Raw genomic sequence first — 17,537 nt, forward strand, 5'->3', positions numbered from 1 at the left:
ATTATTATATTGTGGTACTGGCAAAGGAGGCCAAATGATGAAGGGACAAGTCCTTACTAACAACTCCTATTGGAGGGGTTGCCCCCCCCCCCATTGGGTACCCCCCCCCCCCCGCGTCATTAATAATCGTTCACGGATGACGTTACTCCACAAGCAGAAAGGTTGAGCGGAAACTTACATTTGTTTAGGCACAATTGCTTGCACGTTGCCTCTATTATAAAGTAATCTCCATGTCACCTAATGTAACGTGTGCCAAAAACGTCTGCGTGTCTCCCGCGTGCACCTCACTCCACATGCACCATATCTGCTGCATTAGACTCTCTAAATCACATTTTCAGTAGCATTGATAATAAACAGTACTACGCCAGTCTTTTTCTTGACTTGTCCAAAGCTTTCGATACAGTAAACCACAAGATCCTGCTTAGTAAACTAAGTTGCCTCCGTTTCTCCAGACACGTAGTAGAATGGTAAAAAAAAATGTACCTCTCTTCTCGCACCCAAACTGTATTCATAGATGGTTGGAGGTCAAACAGTGGTAAGATAACAAAAGGGGTTCCACAGGGTTCCATCCTCGGCCCCCTCTTGTTCTCTCTTCATGTCAATGACTTGGGCACTGAACTGGATCATTCTAGGGTGAATTTGTTTGCTGATGACACGATACTGATTACTGCTGGCCGCTCTCCAGACGACGTGATTGCTAAGATCCAGGATGATTTCAACAAACTACAACATCAGCTTGTTGCTCTAAAACTAGTCCTGAATACATCCAAAACAAAGGTGCTATGCTTCTCACCAGGACTAAAGCAGGAACCTATTTTTCCCCAATTACATTCCTTAAATAATTATCAAATAGAGCAAGTAAAGATATATAAGTATCTTGGGGTCATCTTGGATTCAAAACTGAATTGTCAAGATCACATTGATTATATTGGTAAAAATACAAAATAAAAAATTGGTTTTCTGTATCGACACAAACATTGCTTCCCCCTTATGTTCCGTTTGGAATTGATAAAAGCTACCATACTTCCTCTACTTGATTACTGTGACATCGTATATAAATCAGCCCCCAGTACTGTACTGAAGAGGCTTGATCCAATTTATCACTCTTGCATTGAACTGCCCATATAGGACCCACCACTGCTATCTCTACATTGGGTCAAACTTAACATTTCTTAATGATCGACGGCTTGTGCATCAGATATTATTTATCCACGATGTACTTACAAACAAATCAGCAGACTACCTGCTGGATCTCCTCACTGTTTCGAAGAACAAATGTGACCTAAGGTCTTCGCTCATTTACCAGCTTCACATACCTTACTGGAGGAAAGACCTTTGCTGTTAATGCCTCCAGGGTCTGTAATGCTATTGCCAATAAACTGCAACTAGGAACACTACCTGTGAGATCAGCACTAAAAACTGCTCTTGAGGAGTTGTACACCCCCCACTGTCACTGCTATGCAGAGTGGCCTGAAATCAAATGCACCGCTCCGGATATCCGCTGCAAAGTATCAACTTGAGTCTCGGTTAATGTGTGCTGATCTTTAAAGGTGCATTGAAAATGTTTGATACTCCTGCTGTTATGGAGCGACTCATGCTGCCAGCTATGGCTGCAAAGTTTGGTCGTACATGTTATGTATATCGTTTATTGTTACATTTTAATCACAGTTCCTATGATCACTATTACATTGTTTTCATAGCTTTATTTAGGTGATATTCGAAAACATATGGTTAAGTCATGTTTGTTTGCTGAAGTACGGAGTTAGACTGATAATTGTATCTAAATTGTCTTATGGTTGTTATTGTTCGACTTGCATCCCATTGGTATTTTTGCACACAACGTTGATATCCGGCGCTTTTTTTCTGGAAGATTTTTACTGGTTTTTCCTGGATGTTTCTGTTACGAAACGTCACTTTAAGATGTTCTTTGTTCATGATTTGTTTGTTACGGTTGCACCCGAGTCAAGAGCCTCATGGCTCACAGGGCTATTACCTAATAAATGAAACTGAAACATGCCGCCCCTCCCCTCATGAATATTAATGTGGCTGCATTTCATTACTAACGCTGAGGATGTTGGAGCGAGTTAACCATGAAATTAATTCAACGCCACATCGCACTACATTTCCTGGCTTAATTTCCTTCTTCACCACGTCTAACAAAAGGTAGGTCAACTTTACGCTTCCAAATTATGCTGAAATTAAAATGTATGATAAACTCAACATTTTTCAGCTGCTTTGCGGGTATTGACTCCAATTAGAATTGTTTGCAACTCCGGCGAGCTAAAGCGGATAATTACGTCTCAAAGCACTGTCAGCTGTTTTATCACGTACTTCAATCACTGCCATCACTGCAGTGCTGCGGTCTAATGCTGTGAGGTGTTTTATGCCTTCCTTTTCTTCTACATTAACTCACATTAATACAGTGCTACAGTTACATGCAGTACGGTTTTTATGACATTGTTTTTTGCCAATATTCCCCGCCATTACATTCAGCTCATTAATTATCGTCACTCCCCAAGGAGAAAGGTGCAGCGGAAATAAAACTTTGTTTAGGCACAAATGACATTTTTTAACGTCCATTGTTCCCTCTTTATCTAGAACTAACCAAATAACTAATCTAGTTATTTTTCATTCTTTATTTTTTATTCTTATTTTTATTTTTATTTAATTTTTTTTTAACTTTCACCTACGTGACTTTACCGAAAGAACCAAAGAGTAGAGCTAACCAGGCTACCAGACGATAATTTACCCAAGAATGTCAGTGTGTAACGCGCGTGACGTCACCCCACGTCGACCAGCCCCCCTCACTAATAACGATGAACAGGTTACGTCCTCCACATGGACCCGCCCCTCATTAATAATCATGAGCGGGTGACGTCACTCCGCATCGAACAGCCCCCCTAATTAATAAGCATCAACAGATGACGTCACTCCACATGGACCCGCCCCTCATTAATAATTATGAACAGGTGACGTCCTCCAAATGGACACCCCACCCCTACCATTAATATTAATTAACGCTATTGAGACATCAAAGTAAAAATGAGTTATATTAAAAATACTTTTTTTTTAACTCGCTTTAATGAAATGTACCCTACTCGTAATGGCAGAACTCCACGACTTCAGGAAGTGGCCCCGAGGCTTGCCATAACGTAAGGCGCCGTGGTCATTTAAAGCCAATGTCAGTTTACCGTGGACAATTAGACCCAAGCCGAAACATAACTTGTAAAAATGAATGTTTAAAAATATTTTGTATTTTTTTGATAGAATATGGTATTGTCATCAGTATGACATAAGTATACCAAGTTTGCGGTCGATACCACATTGGGAAGTGGGTTAAAATTGAGTTACAAGATTTAAGGATACGACAACAACAGAGTGAGTTAAATAAAAGCGTGTAAAAAATGACGTCATGATGAACAAGGGATTACAACCTTAAAATGAAATAGATCTGTGTCACCGCGCCCTTACAAATTGCACACGAATTGATGCAATGAATATCACGTGGCGGTCTGATTTTCGCTTGCAAGTTTCAGTTTTACTGCAATACACCCGTCCTTCGACTGGCTAAAGCCTCGTAATGTACGAGTTATTTTAATACGTGCAACAACGTAAAGTATTAAATGAAAAGTATTAAATGTTCATAATTAGAAGATGAAGTAAGTTATGTTATATCTTGTCGACAATTGAGGATATTTTAAATACGTTTGTTAAACGTGTTGTCGATTTAACATTTTGCGCAAAAACAACACATCGTGCCATGTGGAAAATCCACTTTTGTTGTAATCGTGGACGTGACGTCATTCTAGATTTGACGTGACGTCATTCTAGATTTTACGTGACGTCAGCCATATGGGCGTGCGATGACGAAGGCACAGGTGAGGCGGGGGGGGGGCGAGGCAATGCGGAGGGGGAGAGGCGGGGGGGGGGGGCGAGGTGAGGTGGGTGGGGGCTGAGGTAAGGGGGGGTGGGTGAGGGGGCTGCGGGGGATCTTCACCCCCCAACCCCCTCCCCCCCCAGCCCCCACTCCCCATCCCCCTCCCCCCTCGCGCGCTCGTCATAGGGAGTCCGTGCGCATGCGCGCACCCCGCCATGTTTTGAGGGGGCCGTGATCGGGGAAGCGGCGACGAAGCGGCGGAGGCGGCGGTGACGGCGGCGGCCCTCGGGAGACTCGCGGCGGCGGGCGGGGGGAGCAGGACAGGCTGAGGGGGTGGGGGGGGAGAAGCGCCGGGGGCTGTTGTCAGGAGGAACGGGGGGGGGAAGCAGGAGAAGCAGGGGGGCGAGAGACGGGGGGGGGGGAGGAGCAGCAGGGCCCGGGCGATCGGGGGAAGCGGCGGCAGCGGCATCTGAAGCAGAAGTGAAGCAAGAAGCAGCAGCAGCAGCAGCGGGGCAACACGGCGGGCAGCGGGAGCATTCAGGGGGGGGGAGGCAGCAGGAAGCACGGGGGGGGGGGGAGCGGGGAGAGAGAAGCAATCGTGGGCGAGTGCGAGAAGCAGCAGAAGGAGCCGAGCGGTGAAGGCGGCGGTGTTGGTGTTGGTGTCTCGCCATGACGATCCTGCCCAAGAAGAAGCCCGAGAAGGAGGAGTCTGAGCGCGATGGCGCCGAGCTCCCGCACGGCCTCCGCCTCCCCGCGGGGCCCGAGGCGCGAGGCGCGCGGCCCCGGGGCCCCGCGGGGGGCTCCTGGGCCGGGCCGGCCGCGCGGGAGGAGCGCGGCGGGGGGGGACCGCGGGGGGGACCGCGGGGACCGAGGGGGCGTCGTGGTCGTGGGGGTCTCCGGAGTGTCCGGGGTGTCCGGGGTGTCGGGCGTCCCCGGGGTGGCCGGGGTCCCCGGGGGGGTCGGGCCCCGAGAGGCGCGGGCAGCCTACGAGGACGCCGAGAGCCTGGAGTGCGGCCCCAGCCACAGCAAGCGGAGGCACCGCGCCTCCCCCCACCGGTCCTCCCGCAAGAGCCACAGGGCCAGCAGCCACCACCACGGGGGGGGAGGAGGAGGTGGTGGTGGAGGGGGGGGAGGAGGAGGAGGAGGCGTTGGCGGAGGTCCCGTGGGCCCGGGGGCTGTGGGCCAGAGAGCCTCGGCCTCCCCGCGTAGCGAGGAGCGAGGCCCCGGGGTGGTCGGAGGAGGTGGAGGAGACCGAGGAGGAGGAGGTGGAGGAGGAGGATGTAACAGTGAAGATGAACATGAAGCCGGGGCCGGGCCCATCCAACAACAACAACAGCAGCAGCAGCCGCAACAGGACGCGCCGAGTGGGGAGCAGGTGTGTGTGGTGTGTGCCATGTGTACCAACAGGGGGGGCACAGCTGGTTCATCTGCCTCATCTGCCTGTCATCTCAGTCGGTCAACACATGGCACCTGGGTCTGTCACGCGGCCTCGGCGTGCACCTAGCCTGGCACGACCGCCGTGGTGACGTCACCGCCACGTGGTGGCTGCTGTTGTGTGGATGGGGTGAGCGGTTGCGCAGTGGTTAGGGCTGCGAATGCGCTACCAAACCGGCGGAGATCTAAAGCGGTCCCGGGCCTCCCCTAGTTCGACTCGGCCTTAAATGAGTACCTGGTGCAGTGTGTTAACATCTCCACTGGGTAGGGGGCCATCCATTTAGTACGTACGCATGGAGGAGGGGGGGGGTTAACCCAAATGCTACGTTTGCGTATGGGGGGGGGGTGGTCACTGAGAATGTACACATAGGAAACGGGGGGGGGGGGATGAAGCCTCGATAATAATGTGTCTACATTGGCCTTCAACTGAGTTAGATAGTCCGGCGGTGGACGATCTGTTTGCTTAAACACGTGAATATTATTAATCCTTTACATATCGGCCGTTTTATAGGATTCGGGGGGGGGGGGGTGTAAAGAGTCCGCGTGGGTACAGGGAGAGGGGGGGGGTCAAGTTTTGACAGATTTGTGCGTCCCTGCTCAATGGATGTCCCCGAGCGTGGTGCTGGCCGCCTCCTGGTTGCTGTCCCGTCCTTCATAGGTGCTCGCTAACAGCACCGGCCTTCACGGTCTGTGAAGGCCACGGTGGTGGATATTTTTCTTTGGTATGTGATGGGAGTTGTGCCGTGTGGGTGTGGTATCTGGTGGTGTCATGGGTGGTTGTGGTTTACGTGATGGTGGTGTTGGTGTTGTCCTTGATGTGTCATGTTTATGGCGTGGCGGCATGGTGCTAGTCATGGAAGTCGTGTGGTTGTTTGGTTTAATAGTGTTGGAGAGTTTGTCCGGCTCGTTGATGTGGTTCTGTGGTGGTGTCACGGTTATTTACATGGACACATGTGTTCATTCGGAACGTCGTTTGGCCAAGTCCTTTAGATGTCGCGGTGCTCACGAAGGCGATGTTTCCTCTCGGAGACGCTGGGTGCGTGCGCCACGGTGTTAATTCTCGTTATTGTTCGGCGAGAAAAGCCAACCTCACCGAGAGTCTTCGACTTTGTTTTTATCCTAGGAGGGTCTTGCTAAGTTTGCGCAGCAGGGGGCGATGATCGCGTTGCGTTCCCAGTTGCATAATTTGGGGTGGAGTGGCCTCTCAAATTGGGACAAATTTAGATCGTGACGCCGCGGCACACGATGGCCAAGTCTCCTTCGAACTATGCCACGAGACCTTTAACTTCCACCTTGAAGCAACGTTCGGATTTTTTTTGACTGTGCCCTTTTTTCGCTGTCACTGGCCCACTGGACGTTTTGTGCCTTTTTGGCCCTGTGCTCGTCGACTGCGCGCAAATCTTCCTTTTATTTATAGAGCCGCCTCATTCCTGGGAGGATGCCCCCCCCGGGGCTGAAGGGATGTAGGTATAGGGCGCGTGTGTGTGTGTGCGTGCACGGATGGCACATCGCCACTAGGGAGACAAAGGCGGCCGAGCGTGGTGCTGGCCACCCACCCCATCGTGTGCCGTGGCGGCCTTCTCATAGGTGCTCGTTAACAGTTCTTGCCCGAACACTATGTCAAGGCTATACGGTGGATCTTTGTCTTTGTGTGTGCACAGATGGCTTTCACGTCGCCTTGCTCGTCAAATCAAGGTGTGAGTCGTGCTTGCCCTGGCATTTGGCTGGTCGTGCGGTGTCATCGGCGCAGGCGATGCCATATGCTTGCACACGCGTGTCTCTTGTCACTGAAGTGTCAAGTGATGTTTTGTTTAACCAGGTGAGCACTCAAGAGACCACCATAGTCTCTCATTTTCAAGAGTGACCTGGGGAACAAAGCAGACAATAAACGGTCACATAAAAAAGTACAACGATGAAGCAAATAGAAATCGGAGAAAAACCGACTCTATAGAAATAGAACGCAATAATCAAGTTGGCTTGGTTGGAGGAAAGCTGAGGTTGAGGGCCGCTGTTGACGAGTAACAGGTGTTTGGCTGCGTTCGGGTTTACTAACCTGAAATGGTGATCTGAGTAGCGCTTGCTTAAATGCCTTTGCCAACTCAAAGCGCCCTTTTGATCACAACCCATCGCAAACCATTCGAAGGTGACCCACTTTGACAGCTGTCCCTATGCCGGCACAAGGTGACTACTCGGCACCGGCAAGCAAGTGGTCAATTGTCGTCCAGTAGGGGGCAGCAATTGCTTTGTGTTTTGCCTAATTGAGTCATTTGAGGTGGATTTTTTTTTATTTGGATCATAACAGCGACACACGATGGCCTGCTCATTCCAAACCACGTCACGGGGTATTAACGTTCACTGTGAGGTGAAGGAGACGGCACGTAGCATTACACATTACGCATTAATAACCAGGGTGGTCTGCTGGATCCGAAGCGTGAACCACTGCAATAAGCGGTGAGCGTGCAACTGCTGGGCCGTGTCGCCGAACCCAGTGTGCAGCTGCTTCAACGTTGAAGGGGCTCCACTCGCGATCCGTCTTGCGCGACCCTAACATCGCAGCTTCCCTTACTTTGTGCCGGGTCACAGTTGGGGGTGGTGGGGGGAGTCTTGACGAGTCCCCACTGCGTGTGCGCGCGTGTGCAGGGCGAGGCGTGGTTTGAGAACGTGCTGAAGGAGAATCAGGGTTTCATCATCAAGCGCATGTCAGAAGACGGAGCCTGCCTCTTCCGTGCTGTTGGTAAGTGGCAAAGCATTCCCCAGACATGAGCGGCTTCATTTACTAGGCACCCCATAACGTCAGGAGAGGGTTCTTCCTTGCCTCTTAAGATCTGGCAGTTAACCAGCATGGATTCAAGCAAGCCTGCCCGCTGATGAAACCGGTCCAGAGTTTGCTTGTCTTGTTGAGTTCTAAACTTGGAGAAGGCCTTGTTGTTGCTGATGGTTTGTGTAAGAAATACTTTTGTTCCTTTTTTTCACGTGGAGAAACGAATATGCGAAGGGGACATTGCTTTTTTGTAGTCTTCTGAGGTATGGAATGGCAACTTCACATTGGTAGGTCGAGATGAGAGATTCAGTTAGGTACATCATCGGATGCGGAATTGGCTTTTGTCTCGCCGGAAGGTTACTATAAAGGGCGACTGTACACGATGCGTTCCGTTGTGTGAAGTATGTCCGCACGGCTGCAGTGTGGATTGTTCTGTCATCATCGCCACTCGTGCATCAAATGTGATCCACATCGCCCCGCTTGGAGTCCTGGTGTGGTTTATGGTCACCCACTGCCGCCGGATTCGTGCGCAGGCAGGTTCTTTGGCGCTTGGATCTTCAGTCTGGCTCCTGTTTTTTTAACATCAACGCCGTCCCTGTTGGTCCCCCTGCTCCTCTGGCGTGATGTTTGATTCCAGAAGGGTCTCTGCTGCTGCCCAGTGGTTCACTTGATTTTAGCCTGGGTCGCGGTGAACTAAGAGTGTCAAAGTATAGGTTGGGGCTGTAAAATAAATAAAATATAATAAGTCATACCCCGATTTTCTTCTCCCCCTTTTACGTCATTTTGCATATACGTCGTCAAAGTATTGATGCCACTTCCTGATTTGCGTCGCCTCAACCCACACATCACTGACGGCATTCATCCTTTCTCATATCCGTCGCGTAAGTGTTTGCCTCCACCTAACGTCAAAATTGCTTCTATTTACATTATATTCTTGGTTCTTCGGTAAAGTCACGTAGAAGGGAAGTAATAAAATAATAATAAATAATAAATTTTATTGTTTTATATTATTTTATTTTTTCCCTTCTACGTGACTTTACCGAAAGAACCAAGAATATGAATCCCTGCAGTCACGAAAGCTTTAAATCAAAAAATTATATTTGCATTGTTTCAATATTCGTCGCACCTTTCAAGAACGCATCCCGACATAAAGCGGAGTGCTGTTGTACCAGTAACCACGTGAGGAGAAAAAAACGATTACCTGGCAGCCGCACATATCGAAATGTCGAGCAAAGAAAATACAATTTTAACATTTTTAAAATAAAAATGCTATTTATAGTGCACGCAATATTTCACGGACATAAATGACTGTGGCTGCCGCACAGAGCCAAGCTCGGCGTAAATCAAAAGCTTGGCGAGAGAGGTGAGGCTCTAAGTGTCTCTTAAAATCCGGTGGAGATTGAGTGCCGCTGTGAATGTGCAGCTGGAGCGAGATGGCGTTCCAGACGGAGGGGGCTGCCATGGGGAAACGACGCCCAGCAATGATGGTCCGGGTCCTTGGTGTAGAGAGGGAGGAGGTTGTGAGTAACGCAGTTGGCTGCGGAGAGTTCTACCGTGAGGTGTAGTGCAGGGTGACGGCAGCGGAGAGAGATACGGTAGACGACCAAAAGTAGAGCGGCAGCGTCACAGGCGGGCGATGTTGTAGCTTACCGTGCTGTTGGCGATGATGGGAAGTCGGTGCAGTAGGGAGCAGAGCCCAAGTGAAGGAATCTAGCCGAGGATGACGGGTGTTCGAGGACAACGTGGGCGACATTGTTATGCTACTTTTGGCGTTGAGGTTACTCGATGAGGATCGAACAAGGACGGAGTGGCAACAGTCGAGATGAAACCTGACTAAGGTGCGGACGAGGATATTGGTTTTTTTGGGAGTGATGAGTGGACTCAATTGATGAAGGGCCCTGAGGTGACAAGATCTTAAGATGCGGTTGGTGTGGCTGTCAAGAGTGATGCCGAGGGACTTGATGTGGTCGGGAGTTTGTGGACTGTAGAGCCAGAGGTAAATATGCTACAAGGGAGCTGGACGTGGTGAGACGTTGGACGATGTTGATCGCGCCGCCTTCGTATTTGGAAGCATCAATTGAAAAATCGAAGTGAGCCGTGGCAGTGCAACGGTTAATGCACTGGACTTGCAAGCCAGAGGTCGCCAGTTGAATTTGGCAGTTGAATTAGTGGAACACGTTTCTGAGTAGATATGTGTTAGGCACAATACTTGAAGCACACGAGTTGGTCCGCATTGATTCGTTGCTGAAATTTGAGGCACGCAGAGATTGGGCATAATTCCACGTTTTTTTTTGGATATCAGCCATGGTCATGTCGTCTATTGGCACTGTTGTGCATCGTGTGTGTATCGTACGTCATGCATGGTGCTAATTGTGTGTTTGTGGATATTCTGTTTGTGTGTGTGTGTCACATGTATGTCGTGTGTGCGCGTGGCGTCTGTATTTGTGTGTCGCGCATATTGCGTGCTTGTCGCGCATACGTGTCTTTTTTGTGTCGTGTGTGTGCGCATGGCATATGGTATGGGTGTGCGTGCCGCATGTGCACGTATCGTGTGTGCATGTTGTGTCGAGCAGCAGACCAAGTGTATGGGGACCAGGACATGCACGATGTCGTGCGCAAGCACTGTATGGATTACCTGGTGAGTGCATCGCACCTTCAACTCTTCCATTCCTGGATTTTCGCACAAAAACAAAGAACACCAGAAAAAAAACTATTCTCTGTTGTAATACTATGAACTCCCATAAACCGTGACATTTGTTCATTTCAGATGAAAAACGCAGACTATTTCTCCAACTATGTCACGGAAGACTTTACGACGTACGTGAACAGAAAGCGCATGAACCACTGCCATGGCAACCACATCGAGATGCAAGCCATGGCGGAGATGTACAACCGCACCTTCGAGGTGTACCAGTACAGCACAGGTGCTGCTCCCAACCCTGTCCACTTCCTTGTTGGACTTGTTTTTACATTATTACGTGCAGGGTCGTCAAAAGTGTTGTTTATGCATGACCGGTATTCAAATGAAAACCGATAAAAAAACGGTTAATACCGCGCACATAGAAACATCTAGAGCGATGAACATAACGCATTTTAGATGTGGAATTGAGAAACGGAGGAATCTGCCACAGCAGTGGCATGCTTAGCAAATGGGACAATCCGGAGGTCGTGGGTTCGATTCTAACTCCCGGCGCAGCAGTCAAACAATGGGGCCAAGATCCCTGCGAGTCGGTTGGCAGGTCGAGCCCATCCGACGTGCATTATTAAACTTTCACAGGAAATGATTACCAGTGCCTGGCTCTCTTGCACATGAGCCTCGTTCTGCTCTCTGAAGTTGCCACCTGGTTAAACAAATAAAACTTGCATAATAGAGGCTTTTGGGTTAGATCGTGTTAATATATAAATGTGTCATTAAAACCCGCCACCACCCGACACAGCCAACTAGTAAGGGTTGTCACGTAAACAGAACATGGCCAATTCGTCACTAGTACACAGCACACCGGTTTATTGGAGAGCCAAGCCACAACATTTACAATCTGAGTACGACGTTTCGCCAGTAATTACAACTAGCTTCATCAGGCGACAGACAGATTTGTGGAGAAGTCTTACTGTTTCGTTCCTTAACGTTACTCAACCATGGGGTCCCGTGAGAGGTGAAACGTTAACCGATGTCACTGTTAAATAAGGGACTACTGTACTACGTGTGTGCGTGTATATATACACATGTGTGTATGTGCAAGCGTTTGTGTGTATTTTGTATATACATGTGTCCTCGCGTGTTTGCCTTGTACGCCCACTTATCACCCCGGTGGACACCCTTGCGCACACGTTTTTCCACCTCGAGGGATGTTCCTGGTGAAACATTTTTAGATGTAGCAAAGCTGAGTGTGCTGGAGCGCACTTGATGCATTGTACACGTTTTCTCACTGCTAAACGCCTATCGTGTTTCCTGCCACAGAACCAATCAACACGTTCCACAGCATTTACAGGACGGACAACGAGCCGATCCGTGTGAGCTACCACCAAAACGCGCACTACAACTCGGTCGTGAACCCCAACAAGGCCACCATCGGTGTGGGCCTGGGCCTGCCCTCCTTCAAGCCTGGGGTAGGCCGCCATCTCTTCAACTTGAATTCGCTGTGAACGGTTTATAAAAGTGCTTTTTTTCCGAGCCAACGCTTGTGACGGGAAATTTATATGAAAAAAAATACTTTCGTTTACGCACAAGGTTCGATTTGTTGAGTCGCCTCTGCTCCGATTTCTCTTTGCTTCGTCGCTGTACTGAATATTTTCATGTTATTGCCCTTTGTCAGTTTGGTGACACAGGTCTCTCTTGCAAATGATGACTCCTGGTCTCGAGTTTTCACCACCTGGTTAAAACAATTAAACTTGACACTTGAAATGGGGTCTTCTGTTTGTTGGGCTGCGAGTTGACAATTTCTTTGCTCAGGCTTTTGCCACGCACTGCTGCGATTCAGGAGGCCAGTAATACAGTTAGTGCATGGCGAAAGCTTGAGGAGAAATGCTGCACACGCAGACCAAGCTGAGAACCTTAATAAAAACACTGTTGCTGAGTTCACTCCCAAAAGCACCGCACATCTAGCTGCTAGCAACATACAGTGCAATCTCATTCTGGCCACGCTACTTCTCGTAGGTCTGCAGTTTCTTATGTACTTGGAACTTCTTTCGCACCGTACGTAGCCAATCGTGCTAATCAGAGGTGTGGGAGAAGGAAATCATACTAATCGGCCGAAGAAATGTGCTTTAACAGCACGGGTCTCAAAAGTCTGACTGTTCACGAGTTTCTTTGCGTGTTGGTGCGTTGTTTGTGCGGTAATGCGTTGTGTGTCAGTGTGATGTTTGATGGCTGTGTCGTGTGGTTGTACCATCTTGTGGTGCAATGGGTGGTGCGGGTGGCATGGGGTGGTGCGGGTGGCATGTGGTGGTGTTTGTCCTGCCGTTGTGGTTGGTTGTGTGGTGTGATCGTGTGGTCGGGTGCTTGGGTTTGTGGCGGTGCACACCGTAGAATGCAGATAAAACGCTCATGCAGAGCGCCATCAAAACGTCGGAGGAGTCTTGGATCGAGCAGCAGATGTTGGAGGACAAGAAGCGGGCGACCGACTGGGAGGCGACCAACGAGGCCATTGAGGAGCAGGTGGCGAGGGAGTCTTACCTGCAGTGGCTGCGCGAACACGAGAAGCAAGCCACACAGGTGCTTCCACCCACACTGGCACACAGGTGTCCACTCGTACCATCACCACCACGAACCCGGCAACCCGAGTTCAATTCCGCTCGTGCCCAATATCGACGACGATTATCTGAATCGGTTCTGGGCCTTCCTTAGGTCGACTTAGCCTCAAATGAGTACCTGGTGTGATGTGTAAACATTGCCACTTGGGAGACAAAGGCGACCCGGCGTGGTGCTGGCCACCTACCCACTCATGTCCCGTGCTGGCCTTCATAGACGCTCGCTAACAGAACTTGCCCCAATAGTGTAAGGCTATACGATGGAACTTTGTGTTGATGTGCGTTTGCGATGCGTGGTGTGACGTGTCGTGCGACGTCGTGTGCTGCGTGCACAGCCCAGGAAAGCCACCGCCACCTGCAGCTCGGCCACAGCAGCCGCTGCTGGGGTGGGGGGCGGGGGCCCTGCGGAGGAGAGTGGGGGCCGCTCGCCCCGGCCCCGCATCGCGCTCTGCAGCTCCCCTGACCCCCCGGAGGCCACGGGCAGCGAGCCGGGGCCCAGGGGAGGGCCCTCCTCCGCGGGCCCTAAGCCTCCCTCTCCCGGCCCATCCATCTACTCCAAGCCTCCCTCCCCGACTGCCGGTGAGATCCTTACCCCCCCCCCCCCCCCCCCCCCGTGTTTTTTATACAGTTGCTGAGCACAGGCTCAAAAGCCAAAAACTATCAAGTGGCCAGCAGCAAACAGCACTATTATAAAAGTTGTAATAGATAAAGAGTTAACGCATCTCTTAAATTGAGCAAAGTTATTATTTTAAGAGCTTGGGAAAGTGACGATGGTGAGAGAACTCTAAAGTGCAGCAGTGCGAGGGAAGATCCATAAAGAGGAGGGTTGTGACCTGCATTATGGCGAGTGCATTGGTGGGTGGCGTGAATGAGTGAGAAAGGATTTGCGAGTGGGTGGGTAGGTGGGTGGGCGAGTTGTGTTGTGACCTGCAATGTGGTGAACTGTGGAGGAGACAACATAGTCTGGAAGCAGGTGGCGCTTAGTATTCATCGTGATTACACACCGCCACCGTATTAACGAGGACAGCCTGACGGATTCGAGCTGTGAACGCGCCCCGCGTGTCGCTTCTCCACGCGCCATCTCCATTCCAAGACCGTAACGTGGCCGCTCGCTTTGCGATGAAGCAACCATGTCGCGTGCGCCGCACGGGAGTTGCCATGACGACGCTCGTGTCCGTCACGTGTGCAGGCACAAGCTCCCACGTGTACTCCCCGCAGCCCTCGAGCAGCCAGGCCTTCACGGGCCTCCACGGGGCCGCGAGCCAGCCCCTCGACTCGCGCACCGTCATGCAGCAGATGTCGCCGACGGCCTTCGGTGAGCCGACATCTCCCTTGCTCTCACCTGCCCCCCCCCACCCCGACCCCCTCGTCTGCTGCACATGTCGGGCTTGTATCACGGTGGCGACATGTTAAGTATCTCGCCTGGTAGACAGGTGTTGGGTTAAATCCCAACCCTGACGCCTGTATAGTTTGCATGTTCTCCCCGTGGTCACGTGGATTTTTCTCCGGGTCCTCCGGTTTTTCCCTTCACATTTAGAAACGCGCATTTAAAGTATTTGGCCGCTATAAATTTCTCCACGATAAGCCACTTCGTTGAGCTACCATTTGTGGCCAGGTCGGTTCTACATAAGAGCTGTATAACTCAATGGGCCTTCCCTGGCAAAATAAAAGTTTATAGTTTTAGTTGACGTGTCATTTGCACAACACATGGTAATGAATTGTTGGCGCTGTAGTAATGTAAGCGGCTTAAATGCGTACGATGTGTGGGGGCTGCATGTGGGTGGTGTGTGGCAACTGTACATTGGTGAAGTGTAGGAGCTGTTTGTTGGAGAGATGCGCAAGTGAAGTGTGGACTGGGAGTACTGTACGGATGATGTGAGGGGGTGATTGTGTGTGATGCGTCTTGCGTGCTGTGTAATGGTATCAGTGCTGTGTTCAATGTGTGCAAGTGATGTCTGAAGTGAGTGTAATGTACATGGGAGCTGTGTCACATGCCTGTGCTGTGTGCCCACCTGCACATTTCTATACATCTGTTATGTGTACGGGATGCGTGTTGGGGATGCGTGTGCATGCATATTGACATTGCGCAGCTGGGGAGCGATAGTGTTAGCGGTTAGCGCACTGCACTACGAGCTCGGCAACCCGAGTTCAATTCTCGCTCGTGGGCCAACACGAGTGCAGATTTATCTGAACCGGTCTTCGGCCTTCCCTAGAACGACTCGGCCTCAAACTAGTATCTGGTGAAGTGTGTAAACATCGCCACTCGGGAGACACAGGCTGGCAACCCTCGTGTACCGCTCCGGCCTCCGTAGATGCTCGCTAACAGTTCTTGCCCCAACAGTCTGTTCAAGGCTATACAGGGGATCTTTGTTTTTGTTGACACTGCGCAGGTCTCACGGACTGGGAAGATGATGACATTCTGGCCTCGGTAATGGCTGCATCTCAACAGGAATACCTGGACAGCCTGAGGAAGCATGCTGGGGGCCCCCCCCAGTCCCCCGGCAGTGTCCGTGCCCCCCCTTCGCCCGACAGCAGTTGATAGCAGCCCCCCCCCCCCCAAAAACGAACGCACTCCCTTCGGCCCCCCCGCGTGGCTTCACCAGTCCCCGCCCCCCAGGGCCTCATAGCAACGATTATAGCACACGGGAGCAACGCAAGAGAAAGCGGCACTTCCTGAGGACTTAACACGGCGACACTCGGGACACAGCGACAAACGACACCTGAGCACATTGACACCTAGGCACGGCAGCAGGAGATGGTAGCACCCAGAGACGCCCAGAGCTTCAGACGTAGACACGTACACAGTAACACGGACAGACACCTAGGCACGCAGTTACACCTCGACAGTGCCACCTCGGCACACGGTGACATTAACAACGTGACACCTGCTTAGCACAGTGACACGACACAGTGACCCACTTCTCGGCGACACACACGTCCCCAGATACAGCCCAATAGCGTGTGGCTCCGTCTTGGAGCACCCTCTGGACACGTGATCGCTTCTGTTTGGGTCGTCATTATTACACCTGTCGCAGCATCGAGGCAAGTCGTCACTCGCTCCCCAGCAGGGACTTGTGGAGTTGCGACTGATCCACCAGTGTGCCAGAGTTGCGCCACAGAAGCCCGCACGAGGAAAACTGGCAAACGGGTGGCTCGGCGGTCGAGCGCGCCAGCGGCTCGCAACCGAAGGTTCCGAGTTCAAATCTCGGTTAAAATGAGTACCGCATTGTGGGGAAGTCAACAGTGGTTGTGCTATGGGTGGACTCGCCCCCGCCATAGGAATGTGGAGTTTCCACCACTGGCTCAGGGCTGTAAATGGGAGATGAGCACCATTCTAGCCTCGATGCTCACACGTGAGCAGAAATTACCTTTTTGACGATTAAAGTAAAGGGGACTCGGCCATCCCTCCGGTACTAAGAGTAAACGGGAGCCAGCAACCCGTGCCGCCAGGACGGCCTTCGCCGCCAACGTGTGGCTTCTCATTTTTACCGTAGTCCACCGTGTCGTTAGTTAGATGTGTAACCAAAACTTATTATTTTTATTATTAATGTACCTAAAATGACATACTTCACTTTCAGTATAGCCGATGTCTTCCTGTATTTTTTCATTGCTACCTGTATGTGAATGCTGAGGTGTTGCGTGACATTTCTGTAGGTGTCTTGTAGAACTAGCGCAGTGGCCTGCGCTCTGTAGGATGGGCGAGTGGGCCTTGCCGACTCTAAAGGTGCGCGGTTCCACAGCACGTCCGGCCCAGGCATTTCCCTTCTTGCCAGAGCCGAGTGGCTGCTGGTGTTGACGGTGTTATAATCTGGAAGGCGAGGAACAGCTATTATTGTACAACTTTGACTACTGTTCAAATACATGGTTAATTTCACGATGCTGTGAACGGTACCGATTTGTTACGCACAGACACTAAAAGGGCTGGCGGTACCGTGGTAAGACACCGCGTGGATGTAAAAAGTCCTGGTCCGTCACGCGTGATTTATTCCACTGTTGACTGCCCGACGCCGCTGCCTCCTCGCTCCCAAAATCGGCCGCTCTGCAGTTGGTGGTGGCTGCTTTCCCAGCTCCAAGTTTATGGGTCCATGTGTGGGTTTCCGTGCTGGTGAAATAGTTGAGCGAGTAAGTGGGTGGGTGAGAGTTGGACTGAGTGAGTAAATGAGTGATTGAGCGCATTGCTACAGAAAACTAATTTGCAGTTAACGTAACCTGTGATTG

General features: G+C 50.9%; 1 protein-coding gene across 2 annotated transcripts; it reads left to right on the forward strand.

Moving 5' to 3' along the window:
* The first annotated feature begins 4,999 nt into the window (after positions 1 to 4,999).
* On the forward strand, positions 5,000 to 17,193 carry OTUD5 (OTU deubiquitinase 5). 2 transcript variants are annotated; one of them, XM_078871262.1, is made up of 9 exons: positions 5,000 to 5,252; positions 7,952 to 8,045; positions 10,646 to 10,710; positions 10,840 to 10,996; positions 12,031 to 12,179; positions 13,099 to 13,284; positions 13,655 to 13,898; positions 14,509 to 14,634; positions 15,710 to 17,193. In XM_078871262.1, the coding sequence occupies exons 2-9, from the start codon at positions 8,009 to 8,011 to the stop codon at positions 15,856 to 15,858; spliced, it is 1,113 nt and encodes a 370-aa protein (XP_078727388.1). In that variant the 5' UTR covers positions 5,000 to 5,252; positions 7,952 to 8,008; the 3' UTR covers positions 15,859 to 17,193. The 2 variants fall into 2 exon arrangements, with proteins under 2 accessions (XP_078727388.1, XP_078727389.1); XM_078871263.1 differs by lacking the exons at positions 10,646 to 10,710; positions 10,840 to 10,996.
* The last annotated feature ends 344 nt before the right edge of the window (positions 17,194 to 17,537 follow it).

This window comes from Lampetra fluviatilis, chromosome 32 (assembly GCF_964198595.1).
Source record: "Lampetra fluviatilis chromosome 32, kcLamFluv1.1, whole genome shotgun sequence".
Taxonomy (NCBI): Eukaryota; Metazoa; Chordata; class Hyperoartia; order Petromyzontiformes; family Petromyzontidae; genus Lampetra; species Lampetra fluviatilis.